The 27,320-nt window shown below is 34.1% G+C and overlaps 1 protein-coding gene across 1 annotated transcript in view; it reads left to right on the forward strand.

Moving 5' to 3' along the window:
• LOC110401844 overlaps window positions 1-27,320 on the forward strand; it is a 46,050-nt gene that overhangs the window by 9,715 nt on the left and 9,015 nt on the right. The window contains exon 2 of the mRNA XM_021403361.1: window positions 21,424-21,491. Within this exon, the coding sequence (XP_021259036.1) occupies window positions 21,424-21,491 (68 nt within the window). The remainder of the gene's footprint in view (window positions 1-21,423; window positions 21,492-27,320) is intronic.

The following is a 27,320-nucleotide window of genomic DNA, read 5'->3' on the forward strand; positions in this document are numbered from 1 at the left end:
CACTGTTGATAATAGTAAGTGTTTGTAGCAAAGAATAAAATTCCTTGAATGATTATTTGTAAAACTTCATGATATATATTTTAAAGGTAGAACTTCAGCATTTGCTTTAGCTATTTTAGACTGCTAATATGGGGAACTGGAGAATTATTCTCTACTTCTAGAAACAATTCAGACTGATGACTTTTAAAAATATTCATTCTGTTAATTTACAGATACATATGATGTGTCTTTTACATGCCTTAAGTCTTTTTTGTGAGTACATTTGGAGAGTTAACCCTTCCCTGAGTCCTCACATTAACCTCCACATCCAAACTTAGGTTAGTTTAAGGTTTTCTGGGAAAATATTATGGAAAATTGTCTTTTTTTTCCCCAGAATTTCTACATATAGTGGAGAAATGATACAGATTACTCCAAAATAATATTTATTTCAGAACTGAACAAAATTAAGGTGTGGAAAAACACTAGCACACTGAAAAAAAACAAATATTTTTTTAACAAACAAAAGAAAGGGAAGCAAATTTTTTTTGATTTTTGTTGAATGTTTTATCCCATTCCAGTTACTGTTCTTGACAGTGAAATGCCACAGCAAAGAAGACTGGTTAAGAAAGTTTTAAATATTAACTGTAATCATCCTGTTTACTGAAGTGAGGGAAAGAAGAAAAGGAAACTGCTTCAAATCAATTCCTATTAATCTAAGTTATTTATAGAATCACTAATCAAAGCATGATTCCTAGAAACCTTAGGAGAATATAATATTGTAGCATATGCACATTAAATTGCACCTATAAGTTCTCATGGTTATACGTTCATGGTTAGCACTACCACTTATCTGTCCCTGTTATCACACATAATGATCTTTACTGATAAACTTATCCTAAATAATTATTTCACAGACTAGGAAAGTAAAATAGATATAGTCCTTTGAATGAGAGTCACGCTAGCTGTAAATTTTTTTTTTAAAACAGTGTTATATTTGTCTTCTAAACAATACTGCAGAAGTCTCTTGTAAATCTTTTAGCAACTTTTTCTAATCTTTTACAAGCTGTAAAATCGTAGCTGAAAGGCAGGCAGAAAAGGAATGTACAAATAAGACATCTGTTATTGTTATATCAGTGTTGATATATAACCAGCTCTGAAGTAATAACATTTTAACAAGGACTAGAGTCTTATCCAAAATGAGATCTCAACCACTTCCATGTCTTCATTTACTGCATTCATAGGAATGAAGTTTATAATTGGCAAATCTTATCAGTTAGTACTTGTAGGAATTCACAGGTATAGTACAGTCTGGTTTAGATCAATGGTTTTGTAGTCAAGATGTATCTTAACAGGTAGGACTATCTATAAACTGTCTTCAAAGTAATGTATTTGTATGTTGCTTATAAAACTATATTCACCATTATGAAGTACAGTAATGCTGTATGTAAATTCAGCACTGGGATGTTTACATACAATTAATGTAATTTCTAGCCCATTAAGGACAAGCAGCATATTATACTCTGTTTAATAATAATAATAAAAAAATACAGGTATGGAGGGTTATTCCAGTAAAATTTTAGGGTGTAAATGCAGCTATCTCTTAGAGATGTTTTGTTATTTTGTTGATTTAAAAACAAATTCTTAACTATATTTTAGTGCCACATGAGTTCTGAAAGGTTGAACTTTCAAAATTTTTGAAGTTGACACAAAGCTACAGAACTGTTAAATGTTGAGACAACTTGAGGACAGCAAGGAACTTTCCTGGCTGTACTGGGGAAGGAGAGATGAGGAGAAAATATACAATTAGTTATTGTCACACTTTTCAGCCACGTGTTAGTAGAAACAAAAATAAGCACTGGAAGGAATACTTATGTACTTGTTTCTTTCTTTAAAGCCTTTTGGTTTAATCAACATTGAAATGGTTAATTGTGCATTTTAGTGAATTTCAGTACTTATTCAGTCTGTAACAGCTAGTTAGCTCTTCGTATTTGGGACTTGACTGTGGAATTGATATGAACTGGAATAATGAGACCTATGTGCCATTGTTCTGTATGATGAAGTGTGGAAGCTATGGCTTCATTCAAATTATGTCGCTCATGAGAATTAGTCCAGAAAGCCCATGCAATGAAGTGCAAAAAGCCCATGATCCAAAAGCTACCTGATAGGGCTTTTAAACTTAATACTTAAGCTTTAAAGTTATCTGGCTTTTAGTTTGCATTGTGTTGTTTCTACCTTTATTGAAGAAGACAAAATGTATTGCTCCTTACATTACATGCAGGCCACTCAGAAGCATATTGTCTTTGTTCTTCTGTCCTTTGCTATGTGTCATGCATTAGTACATATTAATACAGTGTCAGCATTTACCATGGTGTGCTTTTGTTTTCCTGCAAATGTATTCCTGTTCAGAGGGACACCTTGCTGCCTAGAGTCAAAGAGTATATCTCCCAGATACAATTGTTAAAAAAAATCATAATATCATGATGCTGTGCTTTAAAAAAAGATCAGAACATACCTGCCTTTATCTGCTAAATATAGTTGCAAATGCTGCGTCACTTTTGGGAGAGCTGTTAAACAGATCCTACTGGAAGAGTACTCAGGGATCTAGTATGTATTTTAATATATTTGATAGATAGATTCAAATTAATGAAATATTGTTAGAAAGAAACAACACCAGGACTTGTGTAACCCCATGAGATTAACTTCCCGGACACAGAATGGAGTACAAATGTTGGTGTCAGAATCCAGACACATGGATGTGATGGCTGACATTTTGTCCAGTGTATTGTCACTAAATTTATAAGATATGATGTTCTGATATTTAATTTGTAATGCTTTTAAGCCATTTATAAATTAATATTAAAACCTATCTAAGGAGACAGTGTTATTGAAATGGAAAATAACAGATGCAGGAATAATATTCACAAAGAGGTGTTTCAGGGGGTTAATTTATTTAATATGTTCATTAATGACACTGGCACAGAAAATATGTGCTAAAAACAAAGTGGTAGATGTTTGTGCAGACAAGAGCTAAGCTTTTATTCAAAAATACCTTACTGCGGTGACCTTGAAGCATGTAGTAATACAAAATGATCTGGAAGTCTGTAAAAGAAGATGAAAATAACAAGAATTTCTGCTATAAACGACACCTTCTTGACTGTTGATATAAAGAGCTGGAGGTACTTGTGGATCTGATGTATTTCTACTAAAGATGGTAAGTTTTGATTCCATTGTACAAGTGGTTGGTGTGTCTGAACATCTGGAGTATTGTGGTGCATGTCTGGTTACCTGTTTGCAGTAAAGATGAGTGCAGGTGAAATGGATGCAGCTGAGCAAAGCAAGGTTGAGCTACAAGGAAACTTAAGAGCTTAGCTTGCTTTGTCTACTAAAACTCAGACTAGGAGGTGTTACAGTAGGTACTTATGAAAACATCAATGGACAATAAATTACAAGGTAGGAAATGACCTCTTTAAGGCAAATTGCAGTTACCAAAAGAATGAATTATCATAAACTGGGGCATTATAAAATGTAAACTGAAAAATTATATTTCTGCCCATAAAGTGAATGAGATGTTGAAGCTGCCTTATGAATAAATGCACTAGAGTCAGATAATCTTAAAAGTTTTCCGTATAAAGTTTCATAAAATTTTGTCAGGATTTATGTGATGTGGTTACCTAAGTAGGAGAGGAACTAGACTCATTCAGCTGTGGATAATCGGGATGCACCTGAATTTCTTAGTTTTTCTGTGTGTTCTTTTGTTCCACATATAAATGTGTACCCTGGTTTAGCAAACAGCTGAACTTTGTATGTTTTTTTTCCAGCTACAGGACTTCTCACTGGCCTGCAGTGAAATCCACTTCCATTTGTATGGAGAGCTAGCTGTTCCAATACCTTCCTCATTTTGTGAAGTGCTTAGTTCCACTGATGGATCAAAATTTACTTCTTTCCTAGTGTTTGGATTGTTATGAGAAACTCATAATTGAAAAAAGAGAAAATATGCCTCAAGTCTTCTTCCCATGCTTGTCTTGGTCCAGTTCTCTGTTGTGCATGAATGTCATGAATGCTCAACTCTGCCCTCGAAGTCACTGGCAAAAAGACATAAATAACTTTTTTTCTTTTTTGCCTTTTCCCCAAGAGAAATGATAATTAAACATTTTTAATTATTCAGATTCAGAGCTACAGGAATACCATATCCAACAACAACTTCTAAAATATAGGAAACTGCTGCTTAACTTTCAGAGTTCTATAAGTACCATGAACCCTAAGTTTTATTACATCATAATTTGCCTTGTAATTGTCTCCCATTCTTAGTTTATTTTCAGCATACTTGACTTTACAGAAACACAGGAGGAGGTTTGTAGATAGAAGTCATATCTTTTATTAGACCAAGTGGCATATTTGGAAAAGTTAGGCTTGCAGGCACACAAGCTGCTCTTCCATGTGTGAAGTAGCAGCGAATTGAAAGTTGAAAACAGTTGCGCAGAGATAGCAGGCATACATCAATTCATATATATTTGGTGTTTGTGGAAGTGACTGGATGATTTGGGGAATAGGACAGAAAGACAGAGATACTTTCTCTAGGGAAACTTATTGCTTAAGAGTGTGTGGAGCACAGAGAGGAGTGGAGAGTGTGGAAGGAAAGATGGGAGACTGAAATGTGCTACTAAACTACTCTCTTGTGCATCCATGATTTTTGGCATCCAGCCAAAAGGTATTGATTACCAAAATTTCAGTGGTGTATATAGGTTTTACTTGGATGTAAAGGCACAGTCTCAGGGAAGACTGCGATATCAGAAATACAGTGATTGGTGAGAGATGTTTCATTTCTGGCATGTGAACACTTTTTTTTTCTTTGTAGACTGTGTCAATTAACTCTGGTATATAGCTTCTGTTTAGTTTTACCTGCATTGTAGTTATTGTGGCGGCAAGTTACTTGGGAAAAAAGATTGTGTTCCTGAAAGTATAGTGGTAGTACTGAAAGATACTGTTGTTCTTTATGAGAGATTTTTTTTTTAAAGTAATCATACAGGTGTGTTGTCAGAATTTACATTTCTTGCTCAGATATGATCTTAAGTCAGTGTGTTTCGACCATCTTCAGGATGTTTTTGATGGTGAGTTTTCTGAGGTTAAAAACTCTTTGAAGGCCAAGGAGGTTTTTGGAACACATCTTCAAAATGGCTGCTTCTTCAGGTAGTGCTTAATAATTTTCTCTTGAATACCTGAGTATAAGGTTATCTGACATGTATAATTCCATATGTGATGCTCAGTCATATCTATTTCAGAAAAACCCAACGTGATCTTTTTATAGAAGTGTTCTTGTTGACTAAAGTTGTCTTTGGATGGTTTAAACAGGTACCATAAAATTCTTCTTCAGAGTGAATGGGATGGCATCTGAGCATGCCTGGTTTGTGTGCATGCGTGTTTCAGATGGCTGCAGGTTTATGGAGTTAAATTTGTCTGTGGTTTTGTATGCACTGTAGTTTATAGAATAGCATCTTTGATGTTGATCTTAATATCTAGGGAAGTATCTTAGTATAGGACGCTTTCAGGAACAGTTTGACTAAAGAATCATGATTATTGAATTTACAATTGCAGTAAGTGAGGAGGTCCAGTTCATGGTGATGAGGATGTTATTCATACATCCTATGACAGATAGACCTGGTGGTGCCTGTCTAATGCTGAGTAGTTGTTCTTTTATTTACCTCTGAAAGCTGATGCTTCTGTTAAAGACATGAAGGAGGGTTTGTGTGCCCTAAATTTATCTAGTATGTTCAAGAACGCCAGCTGCACTAATCCTGCTTCTGTGCTAGACCAACTTAGTTACAACAAAGTACTGTGTGAGAAATAAAACCTTTCTGCTTTTCAAAGCTCTTTTTTGAGTTCGCCTGCACTCAAGCTGACCTTTACTAGCTCTGTTTCTAATTCTCCTCATATACTCATTTTTAGTAGAGGATATATGTTGTAAGTAACCAAGGTCAAATCTCTGAGCCCTCGTATGTTAACCCAGTGATTCCTAGACCCTTTAATCCTTTCCTACACGAGCAGCTGTAGTAATAAGGGTCAAGGGGGTGTTAGGGATTGAGGTCATTAGCTTTTGGTTCTATTTATTCATTTTGTTGGTGTTTTTCACTGATTGGTCTTAATGAATATTATCCATTCAGTTGTATGGTATTAGAATGGCATTTGACCTTTCCTGCAACATGGATGTTTGATTTTTAAGTTTATTTTCCTTTGTCTATAAACTAACATTGCTTTTTAGATATGGGACGAAATTCTTTCACTTCCTTGTGCTATGAACTGTCTGTTGGGTTGAATACCTACCTCATCATTAATGTGTATAAAGTCACATCCCACTGAAGGAATGGAAAAACTCCTCTAATTTCAATGAAAACTTTTAGCACTCCCTTTGATATTAATCATAATTTAATATGAAAGGGCTTGGATCCTTATGGCTTGCCACAAGTGAACTGAAAGGGTTTTATGTTACTGCTTAAAGCAGCAACTTTGTCATTGCTTCAGGATGTATTTATGTTATAGTCATTTGTATTTGATAGAATCATCAGAGCACAAAGGCTGAATCTTTGGATCTGTTAGTGTTTGTAAACATGGCAAAGTGGTGAATGCACACCATTACATAACATGCAGGAAGACTAGAGAATTTGCATCCATCAGTCCAGTAAAAAAGCAGTATACTGCTCCAGTATAAGTGTAAAGCTAAACTGTTAGAATCTTTTCTATTCAAGTTTCCATCTACCTAAGGAAATTGAAGGACAATAGGCTTTAAAATGTAACCTGAAAATTGACAAATTTCTGCTTTTATGAACTCAAGCAGAAACTGCATACCGCACAGTAGACCCCGTAACTGACTGAGTCATGCTTTTGGCAATCATTCTTCTCTTGTAGATAAAATAGTTTGGTTTATGCTTTAATGTTTGAAGGGTTCTCAGTTGCTACTGGTGAGAAGCAGTTTCTGCACAGTGAGGAGGGAAGAGTTTATCTTGTTTGGTATTGTTTTTAGTGGTATGGATGCTTGCTCACTAGATATTATACTGAGATCAGCTAACTCATTTCATTAAACAAAGTCCTTCAGGTGGTAGTTATATTTGGTTACCACTGAGTTGACGTGGATCTGAACCAGAAACACAGAAGTGAAAGGCTTTCTATCCTACTAACAATTTCCTGAACCTTCCATTCTCCTATATTAAGAGGGGTTTTTATAGAGTGGAAAAATGCCCCATCATAAAGCTGTAAGGTTAAAACTACAGCCCCTCTCCCTTCCCCAACACTCCTTAAACTATGGATCTTGTTTGCTATGGGAAGTGAACTGCGGGAGGAAGCCAGATGGCAGCTGTATTGAGCTGCCGCTTTGTTGTGCAGGATGGGTGCCCCTCCTCCCTCCTCCAAAGCAAATGTTGATTCACGAACGAGGGGTTTATATATCAGAATGAAGGATTCATATGATTTTTTTTATTATGATGCCTGCTCTTTTAATAGTTTGCAAAAGAAATTGATCCTCTGCTCATAAGAAGGAACGGTTTGAGATGTATATGTGGCAAAGTTGTATAATTTTAAGGTGAACTTTCTAAAATGGTACACATAGCCATGTTATTTTTATTGCTCTCAGTTAAACTGCCCGAAGTGCTGCATGAGCACAGCATGCTTCTTGTAAAACATACATCATGGAGAAAAAAATGTTTTATATTTTATGGTAAAATATAATTTATTTGTAATGGACTAAAAAAATGGAACTTGCTAAAATGTTTAAATAAATTTCTAGCCGGAGAATGATTATTAAATTATAGCAGAGAAGATACATGAATAGACCTGATTTACTTCATAGAACCTGCACCAAGTCTTTGAGTGCTTTATGGAGCTTAAAAACATTTATTAAAATTCTAGAAATTAACTTGGTTATCTGGGATTACCAGTGATGTGCTTGCATATATTGTAGAGAACCATAAACTCTGCAGTCCTTGGAAGCTAATCCTCCGAGCTCAATTTTTTTTTAATTTGCATTTCTTCATAAAACAAAATTACATGCAAGTTTATATACTTTTTAACTGTTGGCAGACATGTTTGATTGCTATTATATTTGTGATGCAGAATATTTAAGAGTTTTACATTTCCAAAAGTGCCCAATTGATTCTTCAGCTAAGCCCACACGTGTATAGTATAAGGTTTGTAGTGTAATTAACTAGAACTTAGTTTCTTTCCCTGATGACGAGGTCATCTTATAAATCCAAGAACAATGAATAGTTACAAGAGGAGCTCACCATTCCATCTGGTACTGTTATCAACAGCATTTTGCCATAAACTGCTTTCTAAACAATGGAAATAGCATAGAAACTTAAGAATTAGGAAATTATGTTATTAACAAGCTATATTTTTAACTGCCATGGGATATTTATTTAGTCTGCCTAGTGTGCTTCAGAATGTGCTTTTTCATGTAAATAGCTACAAAAAAACATCCTCAGATGAATGTCAGAAATGAGCCTTAACGACATTTTTAAGAATATGTACCAAATAAAGCAATGTGGTTTTTCCCTCTTCTTTCTTCTCTTTCGTGCTGGCTGACTTTCTCTCCTTTCTGATGTCGGATTGTATCTTTTATAATGCAGACATGAGAGAGAAAGAGGGAATAACTCTGTAGTACAGGTGGAAACAGTTAAAAGAACTGACTTTTAAAAGAACTGAATTTTAAAACTGATATTCCTCCCTCTCAGCATACCACATTAAAAAGTATCTTAGAGTGCCTGGCATCTTCATGGCTAATAATATCAGCGGCATTCAAGATCATTGAGAAGTGATGTGCATATGGTTTATATATAAATAAATAAACATATCTATGCATTTCACGTCTTTGTGTATATTACAGATCTATAATAGACATATATGTTGAAATCTATGTTTCACATCAAACCTCTACAGTATGCGTCATGAGGGAGACAAGACCCATGTGTTTTGCAGAAGCTTTTAAAGCTGTTTCATTTATTTTATTAGCCTTTAATGAATGTAATTAGAACCCAAGTAATTAAATGCAATTGTGCTCAGTATGTTCCTGTTGTAAATTGCCCTAAACAATGTGCATGGTGTGAACAAATTTGTGGGATTAATAGAGGATAGATAATGTTTTTGGATAGTATTTCACACTAAACGGCCGCAGAGAGAAACAAAGAAGCTGGCGCAGTGTCATTAATCTTAGTCAACTGGCAGTTCTGGTGTAATTTGCATGACTTAGGCAGTGACACAAGATGGGGCTATCTTGGGATGGGTGTTAGATCACTGGTATACATATGTATTTATTTCTGTTTAGTGCTCTGATTTATAAGTAGAAAGAAGTTTGTTTGAAGAACCTGATTCATTCTGTTTTCATCTTTGTTTTTATCTTAGATAAATAGAATTACCGGCAGTATATTTTGTGTGTTCCTTTGTTTTTATAGTTAGCATATTGGTCTATGGATATTAAAAAACATCTGTGCATCCTTGTCATCATAGAAGAAAGGCAGATGTGCTGTGATTGGATAGTGTGTTGCTAGTGGAATAGATTTTTTTTCTTTATTCAGTTTGTTGTGTCTTGTTTCCTGGCTTAACATCAGGATGCAATGAGAAACATCCTTATTTATTTCTGAAAGAAGCTGTAGTACTTACAGTTACAAGAGCTGCTCCAAAAGTAATGCCTCCTATTTATTAAGTTGGCCTACAATGTCAGAGGCAGACATTGGTGGTGTGACAGTAGAGTTTGAATCTTCCTAGCAGTATTCCATTAAATTTTGTTGCCATGCAGCAGACAGTAGCAGAGGAGAGAGGCAGTCTGACAAAATGGCGTCTGGCATGGAAGAGCATATGAAGCAAAGGTGTAGAATTTAATTCCCCCATGCAGAAAAAGTTGGGCTTGTTGAAATTCATCGACACTTGCTGAACATTTATGGAGACTGAACAGTGGATGTGAGCACAGTGGAGTGGTGGATGGTGCGTTTCAGCAGTGGTGACAGTTCCGGATGGCCATACAGATTTTTGAGGACAGCATGCAGGCTCTTGTTCATTGCTGGTGCAAATGCACAGCAAATGGTTGTGACTATGTTGAAAATGAGTGATATATAACTGAGAATTTCCTCTATCAAATAGTGTTATTGTGCTCTTTGTATCTGTTGAAGTTTCCATGGAAATAACCATGAGGCATTACTTTCAACGTGACCTCATAAAATATGCATTTTCATTCTTCATTCCCTTTGTCCACGTATATTCTAAAAATCACTGAATGCATATAACCTGATTGAGTAGAAGTATAACTCAACAACTATAAAATGCTTGTTATATATTAGTAGAGCAGTAAGTTCTCTCAAAATAATGGTGACGACTGTAGTTAATTTTCACAATTTTTCACAAGGATTTTTAAATGCCGTGGTTTGCCTTAGTTTAAATGTTCTTAAACACAGTCAGCTGAAAATGTCTGTCGAAGTGAACTGCTTTCCTGAAAGCTGGAACAGAGATATTCCATTAGTTTGCAATATTAGAAGAATGAGTCAAATTTAATTTGGGTCTTGTTAGGTGAGTATTTCTGACCCAGACCCTAAAATTGTTTCCAAAATAGTTCCCACAAAAACCTGACCTTTCTGTACAGGACTCTGTCCCTTTTATAAGAAAAGTAACCATTGCCTATAACTAAACTTAAAATCATGGAACAGAATCGTAGAATCATTATAGGTTGGTAAATACCTCTAAGATCCTCAGTCCAACTGTCTGCCTACCACCAATATTGCACACAAAAACATGTCCCTAAGTAGTACATTTACCCTTCCCTTAAACGCCTCCAGGAACAGTTACTCTGCCATTTACATGGGAAACCTGTTCCACTGCCTCACCACTCTTTGAGAAGAAATACATATAAATGACATATAAACGGGAAGGGATTCCTACTTCAACAGTACCTGGATTGTTTAATTGTATGTTTTCAACTCAAGAAGATCACACTTAACCAGATCTGAGAAATAGTGACATAGAGTGTTCTGAGACAATAGTATTGTGCCTGTGTGTATTTAATGTTAGTCAACTAAACTTATTTTTGATGCTTCCTGACTCCTTAATAGTTCAATGCATTCCTAATGTTTCCTTAAGAAGACTAAATTAAGAAGTCCTGAGTATTTAGATTAATATTTCCTGATAACATTTTCATTTTAGAAGGTGAATTAGATTAGTAGTTCTGAGTAATTCTGTAGAGTTTTAATCCAGCAGAACTACCCAGGGAATTAAACTACTCTAGATACGCTGCAGTAAAATAGGGAAGGTGGACCTGATTATACATGAACACAGTCTGATTGACTTTTTCCTCTTCACATGGTACAAGAAAACATTTCATTCTCCACTAATGCAAGTTTTGGAGATACTAGTATACATGCACAGAGAAGTAGCTATTGTAGAGAACTCTGCTCTCGTTGAAAAGTCCTGACATGCAAGAGCTTGAACTCAACTTGATTGTTTTTGTGTCAACTCTACATCTGTTTCACCATACTAAACAACATTCTTGAGATTGTATCTTAGCCAAAATGTGTTTTTGGGGAGAGTAATTGAAATCAAAACAGTATGATAATCAAAATATTAAGCAATATTTAAGAAGGCTCCTTCCAATAATTATAATTATATAATAATTATATAATTATAAATATATTTTATAATTATAAATATATAATTATAAATTATATATTATATTAATAATTATGTAATTAAGACAATATGAATGTACATCTTTGCTTTAGGTGACCAAATACATGTTGCTATTCTCTCTTGTGAAAAAAGCCTATTGTTATTTCTTTGACCAATGTAATGTGCAAAACAACAAAGTAATTAACCATTCATGAAAGTAGTTGACTTCTATTAATGTGCCATTGACCCTAACACCACTATTCAACATTTAAAGGCAAAGGACCATAATATTTATTATGAGGTCAGACATATTGATAGAGCATTAAAATGAGTCACGTTTAGCTCACTGCATGGGAATTATGTTAATGCAAAAAGTGTTAGAGTTGCAAAGATTTTAAGTGACAGAAATGTTATTTGATCTATAATTTCTTATTTGGCATTTATTCTGAAAGAATGCAGAGCAAATGATTTAAGGGGTTTGTGATTGATGTGAAGGTTCAATAAATGTTGAGGTGCAATTTTCTGCTTACCTGAAGTGATGAATTCTGTGGGAGACAGAGCCTCCCTTTTCTGACTTCCCAATTATTATCTTGTTTATTTTTGCATAGAGTTTGGAGAACTCTGGTCCATTAGAACAGATTGTTATAAACTATGTAATTCTAGAAAAATAATGTAATTTTCTAAATTATTTTCTAATGTATTTGTTTGTAATGAAAATATTACACTTCTTGTTTCTATGTGGCCTTTTTCTTATCCTGCATGTGTTTATTGTCTGTTACATGGAGTTTTTTTGCGAATAAGGGGATGAGGGAGAAGAAGCAAGTATATCTGGATTTCTGTGTACAATCACTGTACGTGACTGTCGGTGATGTGGATAAGTTTAGAATTCAGATGTAAGTCCACATGAGAGCTGAAAATTGAGTTCTTTGCTGTTACTAAATTATAGTAATTTTTTCTTTTGGTAATTCTATCACTTTGAACTGTATCCACTATATTTGAGTTATCCAACTGAAAAGAAGCCTATTTTCAATTATGAGCAAAACTGAAAGGATAGATCCTGAGTAAAATGTAATTGAATTGGAATACAATTGAGATGTTGGGTTTAATTTTGAGCTTTTCTATGTATATTATGTTTTATTGATATATGAAAGTCTCTGGGCTTGAGTTGATTCTAATCTAAAACCTAGTTCATATTTTTTTATGTATGAATTCACAAAAACAAAAATGAAAGACTCAAGGAAGCCAAACCTAATTTCCCACTTAAAGTTGCTTTAACTTTACATGTACAAGGCAATTCACAGATCCCCTTAATCATGTGATTAATTCTATCACAGTTTGAGGTAAATGGGAGAGATAATTCCTTATTACACATGAATAACTGAGATCACTGGTATGATTTTTCCTGGATTCTGCATTGATTCAGATCTCTCCCAGTTCTGTTTTAAATCTTATTCTGCTGCTAATTTCAGTTTTAACCCAGAAAGGGATTTTATATGCCTTCCAAGGCATTTACATTTCAGTGGCTTTCAGGACATTCTTAGATGTGCATTCTTAGATGTGAAACCTATAGCAAGGGGTAGTTGCTACTTACAAACTTTTAAATTAATAGACTATCTAGAGAAATTAAATTTTCATGGCAATGCGAAGCAGTAAATCCTACTGGTGTTTCCTAGAACTAAGGAGACAAAGACTGGTGTAATCTCCAACATTATAGCAGGGGCCAGTTTTGTGACTGATCTACGTGTGGACATTCTTCTGTCATAGTTTTATATTCGCACTGCATTTGTTTCGTACCTCCAGACATGAAATTGCTAGCACTGTTTCCTTAATTCCTTTTCAAAATTCATTTTAACACATTAATTTACATTAGATAGCATTTTTATTATTTAATCACAATATTAGACATTCATCTGTTATTATTACATGCTAATCTTACTAGTAGATTCTATACTTCATTAGATGTTATTATCTTAGAACTAGATGTCATTTTTTGTTATTGAAATGAAGAATATCAATGTAATTTAATTTACATATCAAAAATAGATATCCTTATTGAGCAGGTCAAAATGCTTGAACCATTTCACATTGAATTAAAGTAGGCAAGATGTACAGAACTTTGCTGGCCACTGCAAGGATTTCAGCCTTCTCTTTTCTTTAGAACATTGGCTTGATAAGGAAGTAAATGCAGTGTGTTGCAGGGTGTTTCAACTTTATTGATATTCCATGTCCTCTTGCACCTTATGTTAAAAGAATTGGAATAAATAGTGCTAAGGTATATTCACTTGTTAATATTGGAATTTTTGTCATACCAACTTGGTACTTACGTCTGCATACACGTGCATACAGGAAGACACAGTATTTACCACAGAGCTGAACTGGTCTGTAGGAAAGCTGCACTTGCATAGCAAGCAGATTAGGAAAATTTTTGAGACAACATCCAAAATTAATTTAAAACAGTTTTCTATTTCATTTATTTGTCATCCTTCAACAAGTAACAGTCCCTGTGAAATGTGTGTGTTAACAGTTCATTTACATTTACATCATTTCATTTATAGACATTTACATCTTTGTGACCAACTAGTTTTTTTTATGACAGGTAGGTTCAAAACGTTGATGATGTTTTAATGTACTTGGGCTGCAAAATGTTGATATAAAATTCATGGAGAAACCTTTATTTTGGTGGAAGAAGATGATTTATTATTGCAACACTCCCTGATTTTGCACATGAATAAGATTCTTGAAAATACCTTGGCAGGGCAATCAAAGTTAAATGCTTACTGTGTTTACTTTTTACCATAAAATACAGACCTTTCCCTTTCTGTTGATGTGGTATAGTGCTATAATTGAAAACAAAAGTAGCATGGTCAACACAATTCCAGCTCTGTCATGCTTCTCTCTCTGTGGTAGTAGATGGCAAGATAAAGCCAGTGGTGTCTTTGCTAGTAATTCATGAAATATGTTGAGGGAAAAATCTAGAAATCTAGTGAAAGTGGAAAGGAAAGGGAAATCTTAACAACATTACTCAACATATGTGATTATACATAAAGAAGTTGTACATATTCATATAATAGTTACATGGCATTTGGAAAATTTAGCTCAGTGAGCCAATAAAAGGCAACATTCATACACTTTATCCTAATTATGAAAAGCTTGACTCATCATATAATTATTTCCGAAGTAAAATTGTTTTCTCATATGAAAACATGGCCCATTCAATTAAGAAATATCTTTGTATTCTCTGCTATAGCTAAGGAGCAAACAAGAATACAAGCCAGTGTCAAAAGGAACAGAGTCTACTATCTCATATTAATTTCAGCCCAGGTGCAGTTATGATTTTTGTTATACTTGGAGATGAAGAGAATAATAGGAACAGAACTAGTTTTGACTTCCATGCTTTTTGGTTTGTTTTCTCTTGAAATAAATGTATTTTTCTAAAACAAACCAATCTATTGGAATGGAAGTGGGATTCAACAGAAATTTTTTTGCTTGAATGTATTTACTTTAATTTATGACAGATGCATTTTTTTAGGCTCAGGACAGACTTTTCAACAAAACTGAAAAAGGCTTCTAAATAGTTAGCTGCCCAATGATCAGTATTTTATGTTTCCCTGCTGTCTGTTTAAATCTGGGTCTAGAATTTGCCTTGCGCATCTTGCAAGTGTGGGAGGCTGAGCTGCCCAGCTAGTGACATGAGTGGGGGTGGCTTTTCTACTCCTGAGGGAGCTGTTCAGCTTTTAATTAGTCCAGCAGCCAGATTAAAGAGTTCAGAAGTGAGATATTCACCTGAGGAGTCAGGTTAGATACCACCATTACCTGCTGTATTGCCAGTGGTAATTCCGATTCCCTGAAGTAGCAGCTTCCAGCTTGTGTCCAGCTATATCTTGGAATGTCTTAATGCTGCTACTGATGGATTACTGTTGGAGAGCTGCTGCCTTCCACACAGCAGGACTGTTCAAGCATGGAGACAATTGCTCAGGATTAGCAATTATTTGGTATTAGGTCACACATTTGGCATATCACAAAGTAGTAATGCAAGCATGCACTTGATCTTGTGAGGACCATTACTGGCTGACTTCAGTTACTGTCTTTGGCAGCTGTACTGTGGCAGCAGGACTTTATGCTCATTGCTAAGTGGCTCCTTGTGCACCTATAACTATAGTAGAGAACTTGCTATGCTACTCGCTCACTTTCGTGGTCTTTTAAGCAATCATTGGTATCACTGCTGTATATGGTTGCTTTTTTAACTATACTTTCAATGATAATTTAATCATGATATTGAATTTTTCACAGTAATAAACTAATTCCACATTTTTACCTATTCTGAAAAATGAAAGGAGCAAAATAATTGTAATTTTTCAGAGATATTGCCTGATTATTCTGCTTAATTTCATGGCTCCCTGGACAAAAACTTTTTTTTTATATTCTTACATCTTACATCTATATTGCCACAAATTTTAGAAATATTTTAGTTCATTAGATTTAATGCTCAAATATAGTGGTCTACAATACATTAATTTGAAATAGTGCTCTTGCTGCTTTGCCAGATTTGTCTCAAGATCAATTTTTTGAACTCCCTCTTAATGTTAGAAAACATCTGTGAACCAGCTCTCTCTAATCTTTGGCACTCTGGCTGAAGGCAGTTAGAAATGCAGATGAAGCAGTGGTTCTCCAACTCTCATTCTTCAGAGCGGTAGAGCAGGCAAAGAACACTGGTGATTTCTTGTGGCATCTTTTCTGGATTTTGTGGCTGAAGAAATTGATATATGCCCACTGGAATTTGTGCAAGTCTTTGCAGAGATTTTAGCCTACGGCAGACTGGGCCTAAAGGAAGCAGTCCCCAAAGAGAGAGAGCCTGCAGCTGTGAATTTAAATGTGTAGTAGGAAATGTCAGATTGCAGACCCAGAAGAAAAGACATGCACTGAAGACTTAGGGAATTTCTGCCCTAAGATCTATCAACTATTTTCAGAACCATGAAGCAGAGAGCTGTTTATGTTTGTTACTACTTTTTAATTCCTGTTGGCAGTGACATGCAGACTATGAAATGTGTTAGGCTTGATTTACATAAATCAGAAGGTTGTCAGCATCTTCCCTTTAGATGTCTATGTTGCCTTAAAATCCAAACTGATGACCTCATTGTAACACAAATAAATAGTGTTGGTAAATGTTATTATAAATTTCCTCTATTACTGAACATACAGATGGAAATGCAAAGTTAGAGTTTGTTATATTTTCTTACATACACTGTGCTTTGTTACCAATCTTCCATATTTTTGAAACATTTTTTTTCCATTACCTAAACAGGATTGATTCTGTTTTTCACAGTGCTTGACCATATTCACTAAATTTGGTCTTCTGTTGAAAATATAATTTCCTTATTGGTATACCTCATTGTATCGATACAAATGTAATTTTGAGGTGCTTTAGCTGTCCATCATAAAGAAATAAGAAAAGAAAGGAAATATTTTCATCTCTTAATTTAATGATTATTTCTCTATGTCATCAAGTATTTGAGAGTGCGGATATGTTGTAGGAAAGAGTAAGGGAAATACTGTAATTATAATCAGAAAAGTTCTAGGTAATTTCATGATTGCTAAGAACATCTGTAATTTTGCATGCTTGTAGCATACTAGGATTACTCAGTTGATTAGATGTATTGTTAGATACTTATATTAGGGATGGTTGTTCTGTTTTATCCTGAGGCATTAATTTCTCATGAAAGGAATTTACTGATCTCAGTGCACTAATCACTTAATGATTCAACTTTCTGGTTCACAGTATTCATATTTTTTTAACATAAACACCATTTTTTCCTAGATTTCAGAATAAATAGTGAGATTTATGTAAAATGCACAATTGTCCTTAGAAATCTTGAATTTTGTACAGTCTGTCCAAGAAGATTTTGGTTTGTCTGTCATAGTTATAGTATCAAAATAACAGTATTTTTTTGAGTTGCCATTAATATATAGCATTTTGCAACATGCATATCTGTAATTTTTATTACATAGGCACTGCCCTTCCACCTTTCTATATTCTATATAAATTTATATATTATAAATATTTCTATATTCTATATAAAGTGGGACTTTATGCTACTAAAGGATAGATTTCTGCATTTGAATCTGTTTTTAGTGTTTTCCTTAGTGGATAGTACCAGCTATGTGAAATCATCTTGTCACTTGAAACAAACTGCTTAGGCCTGGACTTTTTAAAATAAAACTTTTTTTCTTTTATGTCACCCTTATAAATGTGCCATTTCCAAATTCTTCTTCTTCCTTGCTTTTAAAATAATGAAAAGACTAAAAAGACTATGCTTGTAATTAAAAGTCATTTTTAAATAACCTCAGAAGATTGTTTCTAGAAATCAAAACATCTTCATGGTACCATTTCTAAGGAAAGAAAGACAAGTGACTGGGATCCCATACTTTTTACTGTAGTCTACATTAATTATCTTCTATTAAAAAATGACAAAGACCTTTTTGAAAGGGAATCTGGCACTCTTTCCACAGAAATGATGGCAGACACCCTACTCTCTGCTGATTTCTTGACACTTCTAATTACCTGTATTCATTTGAAATCGTTTCCTTTGTAGTGAGTTATTGGCATGATTTTCAGAGAACAAGAGGAAAATGGAAAACATTTTAGCAAGTTAAGGAAAAAAAGTCAACAGTATCATTGTTTGCAGCTTTTGTTGAAACTACCTACGTGAGTCATTTGAGGGACATGAAGGTAAATGAAAGGTTATACTTTGCCCTGCACGTTGTCACTGGTATTTGTAATGTCAATAACTGTAGAAGGTTGTCAGGAAACTGGAGAGATAAAGGTCAATAGCAATGACAAATATATCATTGTATGTGTTTGAATATGCAATATCAGCCTAATCTCATGGTGGAGGTTTTCACACCCTGGAAATATCAATCAGGTACTGTATCAGAACTATCCATTGTTTTCTGTGTACTTAGAATTAAATGGGAGATCAGTAGATTTAAGTTTTAGCATGTTTATTTTTTCTGGATCATATTTTTTTCATTCAGTACAGAGAAGCAAGTTATTGTCAAAAAGATGTTTTCCATGGAATAAAACACCAACAGACGGAAAAACAAAACAAAAAAAAAAGAGCAAGCATTATTCTGGGTTCATTAATTTGTTATAGGGCATTGAATGTTAGTTCATATTTAACATGTGATATTGCCACAGCTTCCAAATTGTTTTTGCAAACCATGGCTTTCTGATAATTGTATGTAATACCATTTTTTCCCCTATATTAACAAAGACAATGGCATCTAATTCAAAGTGCCTTTAACAGAAATAGAGGCACTATATTTTTTCATGAACTATAGCAGTTTTTAAGAGCTCTGTTAAAGAAAGCAACCACGACATACAGTTAAATGAATGTGTAAAGGAATAATACTTTAGAGAGAATTATCTTACAGTTGTACGCATCAAAACACCGGAATCTGACTTGTTACAAATGTGGCCCTGATTTAGGAAAACTTCTCATTTGACTTATAGGAGTGCTCAATCACAATTCATTGCCTTGTAATGTGGTTTTCTGTGATTATGAAAAACAGCAAAATGAAAGTTGAAGAACATCAGTGCATCACAAGACACTGACAGTAGAAACAGCACTTAGTTCAGGGCAAGACTTGAGGTAGGAAGGTAGGGGAAGGACACGAGCATGGAGATGAGCTGTGAGAACAGCAGGAAGTAAGTATTGCAGCAAGAGTCTTGTTTGAGAGACAATTGGAAGAAGTACTCTTTCTGAGTAGAGTATATGAAAAAGTGAATATGGGGAGCTAAGGGAAAAGTGAGCACAAATAATATGCTGATTAGAGATATGAAGTCCAATATAGTGAAAAAGTATTGCAGACACCATAAAGGCACAAAGATATTGCTACATGGACCAGAACTGTGCAGAGCAATCTGTATGAATCATCTGCAAATCTGAGTTTTTAAGATAAGCCAACCAAAAAAAAATTCACTGGTTAGTGATCTCACTCTTTCCCCGAAAACTGCTTCCCTTTCCAAGATGCAGGTCCTTTGCACTGCTAGGGTACCCTGTGAAGGGCCCTAAAATTCTGACAACTTCAGCACATAGAACTTTGTGGTAGCTTGTTGTTGAATGACTTGTGGTTCAAGCTTTATTCGATTTACAAAAACAGGGACTGACTTCAGTGATGCCCCTTCTGAGCATATTTAACACTGAGTTTTAATTTTGTAAGCCCCATTATGTACTTAATTACTATTTTAAAATTCATAGGTCTATGCTGCTCAGCAAAGCATTTAAGAATATGTTTGTAAGAATATGTCTACCAAAGTTCAGAGAGTTTAAGGAAGTCCTTGAAGAAGTCCGCTGTTGGCTGAAGTGTTTTCCGTGGGTCGTTTCCTAGAAGTACTTTTGACCTCCAAATACGTTTTTTCCTGAGGGTAAACATTCTAGCTGAGTTTCCCAGAACATAATAATGACTGAAAAGGTAGCAACCCCTATTACATTTATAAAAGTGTATCCTTCCTTTCCTAGCTAATTTTAGACCATATCACCCAAATAATTTGGAAGACTTTTTCAGATTGTTAAAAGAAAGTCATCCCAATTTATAAGAAAAATTACTCTTTGAAATATTACAGCTTTAGATAGTATCTTGCTTTTTCAGACACATTATATATGTACTTTAATTAAATCAGTTATTTAAATGCAGTTCAATAAATGATTAAAATAAATGTTACAATACTGTCTGAGAAATGGGCTTGTAGTCTGAGACTGTCCATTGCATATCCTGTTGGCCTATGAATTTTGGTTTATGCTGAAATTTTTGTCTTCCACATACATATGGCGCCTGGCACAAATGATGATTGATGCATCTGATAATATATGATTCTCTTTTTTTCTCTCTCCATGAGTCCCTTCTCCCTTCCCTCTTTTTCTTCACCTTTAACTCCCCTCTTCTTCCCCATTTCCATCTTCTCCATATCTGTCTCTCATTCATCCTCCTCTCAGTCACCCCCTTCTCTTTCCTCTCTCTCATCATTCTCTCTCTCTCCTCCTGTCTGTGCTGTGGTACAAGGGTTTTCCTTTAAAGCACTTTTAAAGGTACCTGTTTGCCTGTTGCTTTGTTAGATTTCAGCCCTGCCTCTCTCACACACATACAGGCATGTGATAAGTTCTCCATCTGAAAACAGTCCCGGCCCTTATTATTGATCAGCACTTCTTAGATTTGCTATTTTCACTCAAATGCTTAATTATATCATTGTCCAAGGTCTATATTCAAGATCATGACATTGCTACAAGATGACTGCAATTATAAGGCTGTGAGGAGACAGTCACATGGCTGTTTTGAATCTGCATTTTGCCGCTCTGGAATGGGGATAATTTTTCAGCAGTTGCAACCTCTGTGTGTTTTTGTGAGCAAGAAACAAGAATGACTTCACAGTGTGCTACATAGCTATCATCTTGTCTCCTATACTATGAATATACTGTGAAATACGTGACTGAGAATTAGATGCTCCCAATACCTTGATAATTTGTAGGCCAAAATGTATTTCCTTGAAAATTGAAAAAAATTAAATACTTCTGAAGTATGCATTTACCTCCTGTACTTATGTGAACTGATAGATCACATAGAATCAGGCTGATGGATTTTCTGATTTTGTTAGCTTGGATAAGCTTCATATAGACAGGGAAAGTTCTGTAGCTACAAATACCTGAAGCAAACTTTCTAGTTTGTGGGACATTACCAGTTACCAAGAATACCTCAGTATTCCTTCTCAGATAAAATCTCCTTCTCAGTGCTGTACTTTGTTTTAATTTGCAGGGATTCAGCATGTGAACACTGGAGTCTAGTCTTTGGAAGACTTCAGAAGAGCACTGTCCTGCTCCAGAGTGAGTACTACCTATCCTCTCGTAGAAGAGGAGTGTCCATACATTGACAGTGGTCCATAATAAAGCAGATCTTTCCTACTCATTTTCTCTACTTACAATCTAGACCTTTATTTGCATTGCTTAATAAATATCCCAATATCATACGTTATCTATTTTATTGTCGGGTAAACTACACAGATCAATGTGTATATGCAATAATGGTAAAACCTTCTGCTTTTTAAGAACTTGCGAAAGTACTGAAAATAAATTGGTTCACACATGAATTTATTCTTATTAAAAGGAAGATTACTGTATATTTTATAATACATAGATACAAATATAACAGACCTAAAAATAGACTCATGCATGTATCTCCCAGTTTCCACCTTGCTATTTAATGCATAATTTTAAAACCCTCACATGTGAAATGATTTTTATTTAGAAATGCATATTTGTGATTTCTTTTTGACAAAGAAAGGCCTTTTGTTCTGGTTTCTTCAACAGAACCTCATTTTGTGACTTTCTACTGTCCCCTAGTGGCATGTTAATCTTTGTAACTACTGTGATATTGCCATTCTGCATTGCTTCTGCGCTTTTCTGTTTCTTTGAGACTATCATTAACAAACATTTAAAATACTATTAAACAACCCATCAACTGACTGTGGAAGCCATAACATTGCTCTTTAGTCCAAGCGGTCCTTTCAGATATTTTAAAACGATATAAACAAAGCCAGCAACCATATGCTATCTATATAATGCATTACTTCATTACAGTAAACATTTCAGATTTGCAGAATGTTGATGCAAACCTGATGAAAGAAAAATGTTATTAGTTGTGACGAGCCTATACATACCCTACAGTAGCTAAAATGTAATTTGTGACAGGTTAGAGAATTGTCAGTAGTCTTAGAGTAGGCACTCCAGCTATTCCTTTTCTTTTCTTCCCTTTAAGCTCACACTGCATTACCATTAGATTGTTTGCAAATTTTCTATACCCCACAGTGTCACTTTTACATCAAATATTAATATATTGCAGAGAAGTACAATATTAGTAGCTTTGTCAGCTGATAGCTATTGAAAATGGACGTCTTAAGTTTTTCATGTGTTATATGTGCTCACATTTCATAGCTTTTGCTTTCTTAAATGCATAGTTGCATTTTCTTTCTTCTGGGTGTATATGTATGCATCTCCTTTCTTCACATTCATTAAGACTCACATGTTTTCTCAATTACATATAGTTTTTGATTAGGGGATGCTGGGTTTTTGTTTCATTCTTCTTTTCATTTTTGTACTCAACCAAAAGTAGTCTCTGCTGTCATGGGCTTCAGTGATTAGTTCTCCCATGCTGATCATAGATTTTATGATAGATACTAGAATATTTCTTTATCACGTTTTATGTGTATATATAAAGATCTGATATTGCAGATTATTACCTGTAATTTTATATGATGAGTCACATTTAATATAGGAATTTAGTTCTTCCTCAGATTTGGAAAATCTGAATAAGATAATTGAGAATTTTAGTGTACTCAAATAAATTTTGAAGGAAGGTGTACAATCCCAAGGACATGTATATATAAATATTTCCTGAAACCAAACATTCACTCACACGCATAAATTCAGATTTAAAAGAATGAGAATTCCTTTAAACTACTTTTTTTTTCCTCTTGAGGTTAACAAAATAGAGGTTATCAGAAGAAACGCATGTTTAGGATCTACCATACTATTTTTAGTAGATAGCTGTAAAAACTGACAGAACTGCAAGTACAAGGTATAGTGAAATTTGGCCCATTAACTCAACATTTTAGGAATCAAGGAGAGATACAGTGCATTAATGGCTTCTTGGCACTGTCATTGGAGTATTATGCTCCAAATAACCATCCCACTAATAGAAATGTTTTATGCTTTTATCTTGAATGGGACTAAAAGTGGAAACCCTTCAGCCATCATATTTTCTTGAAGTGGTACATTGTATGCCCTGGTTCATTATATGCCCTGGTTGGGAAATGAGAAAGAACATGGTATGACATTGTATACAATTAATATTGTTAAAAAGACGATACAAATTGGTGCTGGCTTTTGAGACTTTTCTGTCTTCAGCACTTATATTGTGACTGTGTAGATCTGCTTATCTATCCTTAGGATTGATTAAGAGATCCCAAAAGAAAGACCCAGAATGCTGTCACTTTGGGCACATACACATAAAAATGCAACCAATGTTAACACTCTCTTCGTATCATTTTTCAGATGTGGAAAGGAGTCATTTTAAACTCTTCAGATTATTTAGTCTTACAAGAAAGCTAAAAATCTGTTCCTCTTTATTTGTACATTTTCATATAATGTGGTGCAGCTTTCAAAATTGCTTCTTTGATGACATTCTTTTCAAACAGTAAAATCTCAAACTGAAATGTAGAACTTTTGCAGCTTTCTTTCCTGCAAATTTCTGAATTCTTTAAATATAATCCTTCAGTAAGCAGATTTGTATTATGATATAGCTGCTGTGTTATTGGAAACACTCAAATTACTTTGACAGGCTAAAACGGAGTGGAATTTTTTCTTTGAAATGTTGTGTAGCTTTGTTTAGTGAAACATAGCTTGTTCATAGCCTTAGTTTAAAAAATAAAATTATACATAAGCTTTTTATTAAGAGGCTATCTGTTTGTCTAAACAATTTCCTCAAAAAAGCTTGCAATAAGTTTCCCTAATTCTTACTAAGATACTGAGAAGATTAGAAAATAGATGGCTTCTCTGTAAATCACTGGAATAATATAATGCTATCAGTGGCCTACTTGCCCAAAATTAGTTTTCTCCAAAACATCTAATAAAGCTAAGCAGTCTCACTTTTTACAACTTGGGAGACTATCTAAACAGAATGAACAGATTTATAGGGTTGTTTTTACTATGTGTCACTAGGATTACAGTTTACATTTGCTTTTGAAACTTATTTGACATTCATGGTACAAAATACAGTCAGAATTCTCATTAAAGTTCTTCATAAATTACAGTCTCAATAGTGTTGTTACCTCCCCCCCTCAATGAGGAAAAATCCATGCATATGCACATTGTGTGGTTTGGATTTGATGTTATTTTCATATTACTATTAAATAAAACCATAAATTGAAACACCTGCTGATGAATGTATAAAGAATGATTATGTAAATTGCTCAACTCACAACTAACTTAAATAACAAAGTATTTTGTCACTGTATTTCATAGAGCAACAGGTAAATGCTGTCACGTCTAACATGGTAATTATTTTCTTTTGTCACCCTAAGAAGTTATTGCTTATGGAGGTAAAATCAGGATTAGATTTTTGAAAGGTAGAATGTTGTGCTTTTCTGGAACCTGTTCTTGTGTGAATCATAGGTATACAACATTATGTAAGATGCTGACATCTGATGTTGAAGGTATTTTCTGAATATGCAGTGTTGTGCTCTGTGATAAACTACAGTTATATGCAAATACGTTAAATCTAGCTGGGGAAAAGTGTGTGTAATTGCATACAGTTTTTTTTTTTTTTTTTTGGTAAATAATTCTGTGAACTGCAGAATACTGAGGAGATAAAACTGAATCTATGCTTACCCAGTTTATGTTCTGTTAAGTCTACGGAATATTTTTGTGGAGTGAAAAATTAAACCTAAACTGACATTGTTATTTTTTGCCTTCTGGAGCTATTATATTAATTGGGTTAGTATAAAAGTGTGGAATAAGGAAATGCCTTAGCCAGCACATCATCTAGCTATATAATTCAAGTAGATCTTAAATTTCAAAATATGACAACAAACAGGAATTTACATAGAGAACTCTGATAAGATTATGTTTTGGAATAAGATTTCTGGAAACTTTGTAAGTGGAGTGTTCAGTGAATTGTGAGAAAAGTATGTTGTCTTACAGACTAACTTTTTTTTCTTATGCATGCATGTGCATGAGATTCTAAAGGCTTTTAAAAATCAGTTTGCTATAGGCATTTTTAAGTATTAAAAGTCGACGTGCAGCACTTAAACACTGAAACAAATCATTCCTATAAATGTATCTCTTGATAGATTGCTTTCTACAAGGCTGGCATGGAACTGAAAGAATAAAATGACATGGTCAGGCTAATAGAGTAATATTAATCATATCTATGGTGAAGTGGAAATTGAGATAACTTGTAAGGGTTAAAAGTGGGCTGGTTTCTTTTGAGACATATATTTAGGAGGCTTTTGTTGTATCTGGCTGAATATTAATTCAGCAAAGTAAAAGTAGCAAATGGTTACTGTAGGCTGCCAGCAAATTGTATATGAAATAAAGAATTACTGGGTTCATACAAGCTGATAACGGATTACTACACAGACAAAGCTGTTTAAAATTTGCAGCTCCGACCAGACAATTTTTTATGTTTTACAAAGAAGTACAATTACATTTTGAATGACCTTATGCCACAATGATGATATAAAGAACAGATTTGTCTCTGCTCCTGGCTCTAGCTTGTATATTCTGTATACATTAGTGCATTTCAGTTGCTGTAGATGTGATTGTTTATCTTTGTCAATTTTAAGATATGAATTAAACACAAATGTCTTTCAAATGTGATACTGTACTTACTCTGTTCAAACAATAAAAATAATTTATTGCTGTAATCTGGATTTATGTCTTGGTTAGTTAGAGTAAATATACAACCTCTATGGGATTCCCTTTTGCCCCTTAAATTTTGCAGTGCTTTAAAATCTACTCCCCAGTCAGAGAAAGTTTAGCATGTTTTGCATAAAATGCTTTAAAATCTACACTGTTGAGAAATGGAACTTAAAAATAATGTGATCAGATGAAGCAAATTATTTCAAATATCCATTTTAGGTTTAAAGTCATGAGAGTTAGGATTATCCAAAAGGACATTTGAAAGCTTAAAGACTGAAAATCTATGTAAGATATTTTTAACTATGTACACGGGCCTATTGTAATTAAAAGAAAAAAAATTAAAGATATCTAAAAGGCTTTATCTTCCAGGGGCATCTTTTATTATTCAGTTTTTAACCATTTATGTCTCTTTGTATTTGTGATATTAAAATATTTTCCTAATTCATATTATTGTGTTTTTTCTTCCTTTTTGTGACATTCATGATAAACCCACACTCTCGATATTAATGAACCAATACAAAAGTAGAGAAAAAATATCTTGTTAATTGAATATAGTCTTGTATTCTATTGCAATGGGAAACACAGACAATGTTTAACAATTCTTAGAAAAGTCTTCTTATGGTATTTTGACTAACAAAGTATAATACATGTAAAAATGTTAGCTCTAACAAGATCGCTCATTACCTTTTACAAATATGCTTTTTCAGCAAAAAGCTTAATGAGAGAGAAGTGATGATGGGATTTTCATTATTAGAAGAAAAATAGACTGCTGTGTTTTCCAGTAATTACTGCTTATCTTGAGGTCTTGTGCATTCTGCAATGAGTTAAATTTATGAAATGATAAAGAAGAGTATACAAGAGTATAATCATTATTTACATTTACCTTACTTTCTAAGATGATGTGGTTGCGAACAGTGCTTTTAAATTGGAGAATGGAGATTTTAACTGTTTTGAGCCAGATACTTTCAGTTATACATAGTTAAGCATGCATAGATATGCATACATAGATAATATATAAAAATATATTATGGACAAATAAATATGTATTATGAAAAGAATTGGCCTTTTTAAAATTATTGTAATAGATTGTACTCTTTATGCTGTTACTTCAAGGTAGGAGAAGTACACTGCTGCATTTACTCTTCTGTAACCCTTTTGAACCTATAACACTAGAACAAAATGTGGATAGTTTAAATACAAGGCGATCCCCCAAATAAGCATGTAGTAAGTGAGAAA

Source organism: Numida meleagris, chromosome 6, assembly GCF_002078875.1.
Source record: "Numida meleagris isolate 19003 breed g44 Domestic line chromosome 6, NumMel1.0, whole genome shotgun sequence".
Lineage (NCBI taxonomy): Eukaryota > Metazoa > Chordata > Aves > Galliformes > Numididae > Numida > Numida meleagris.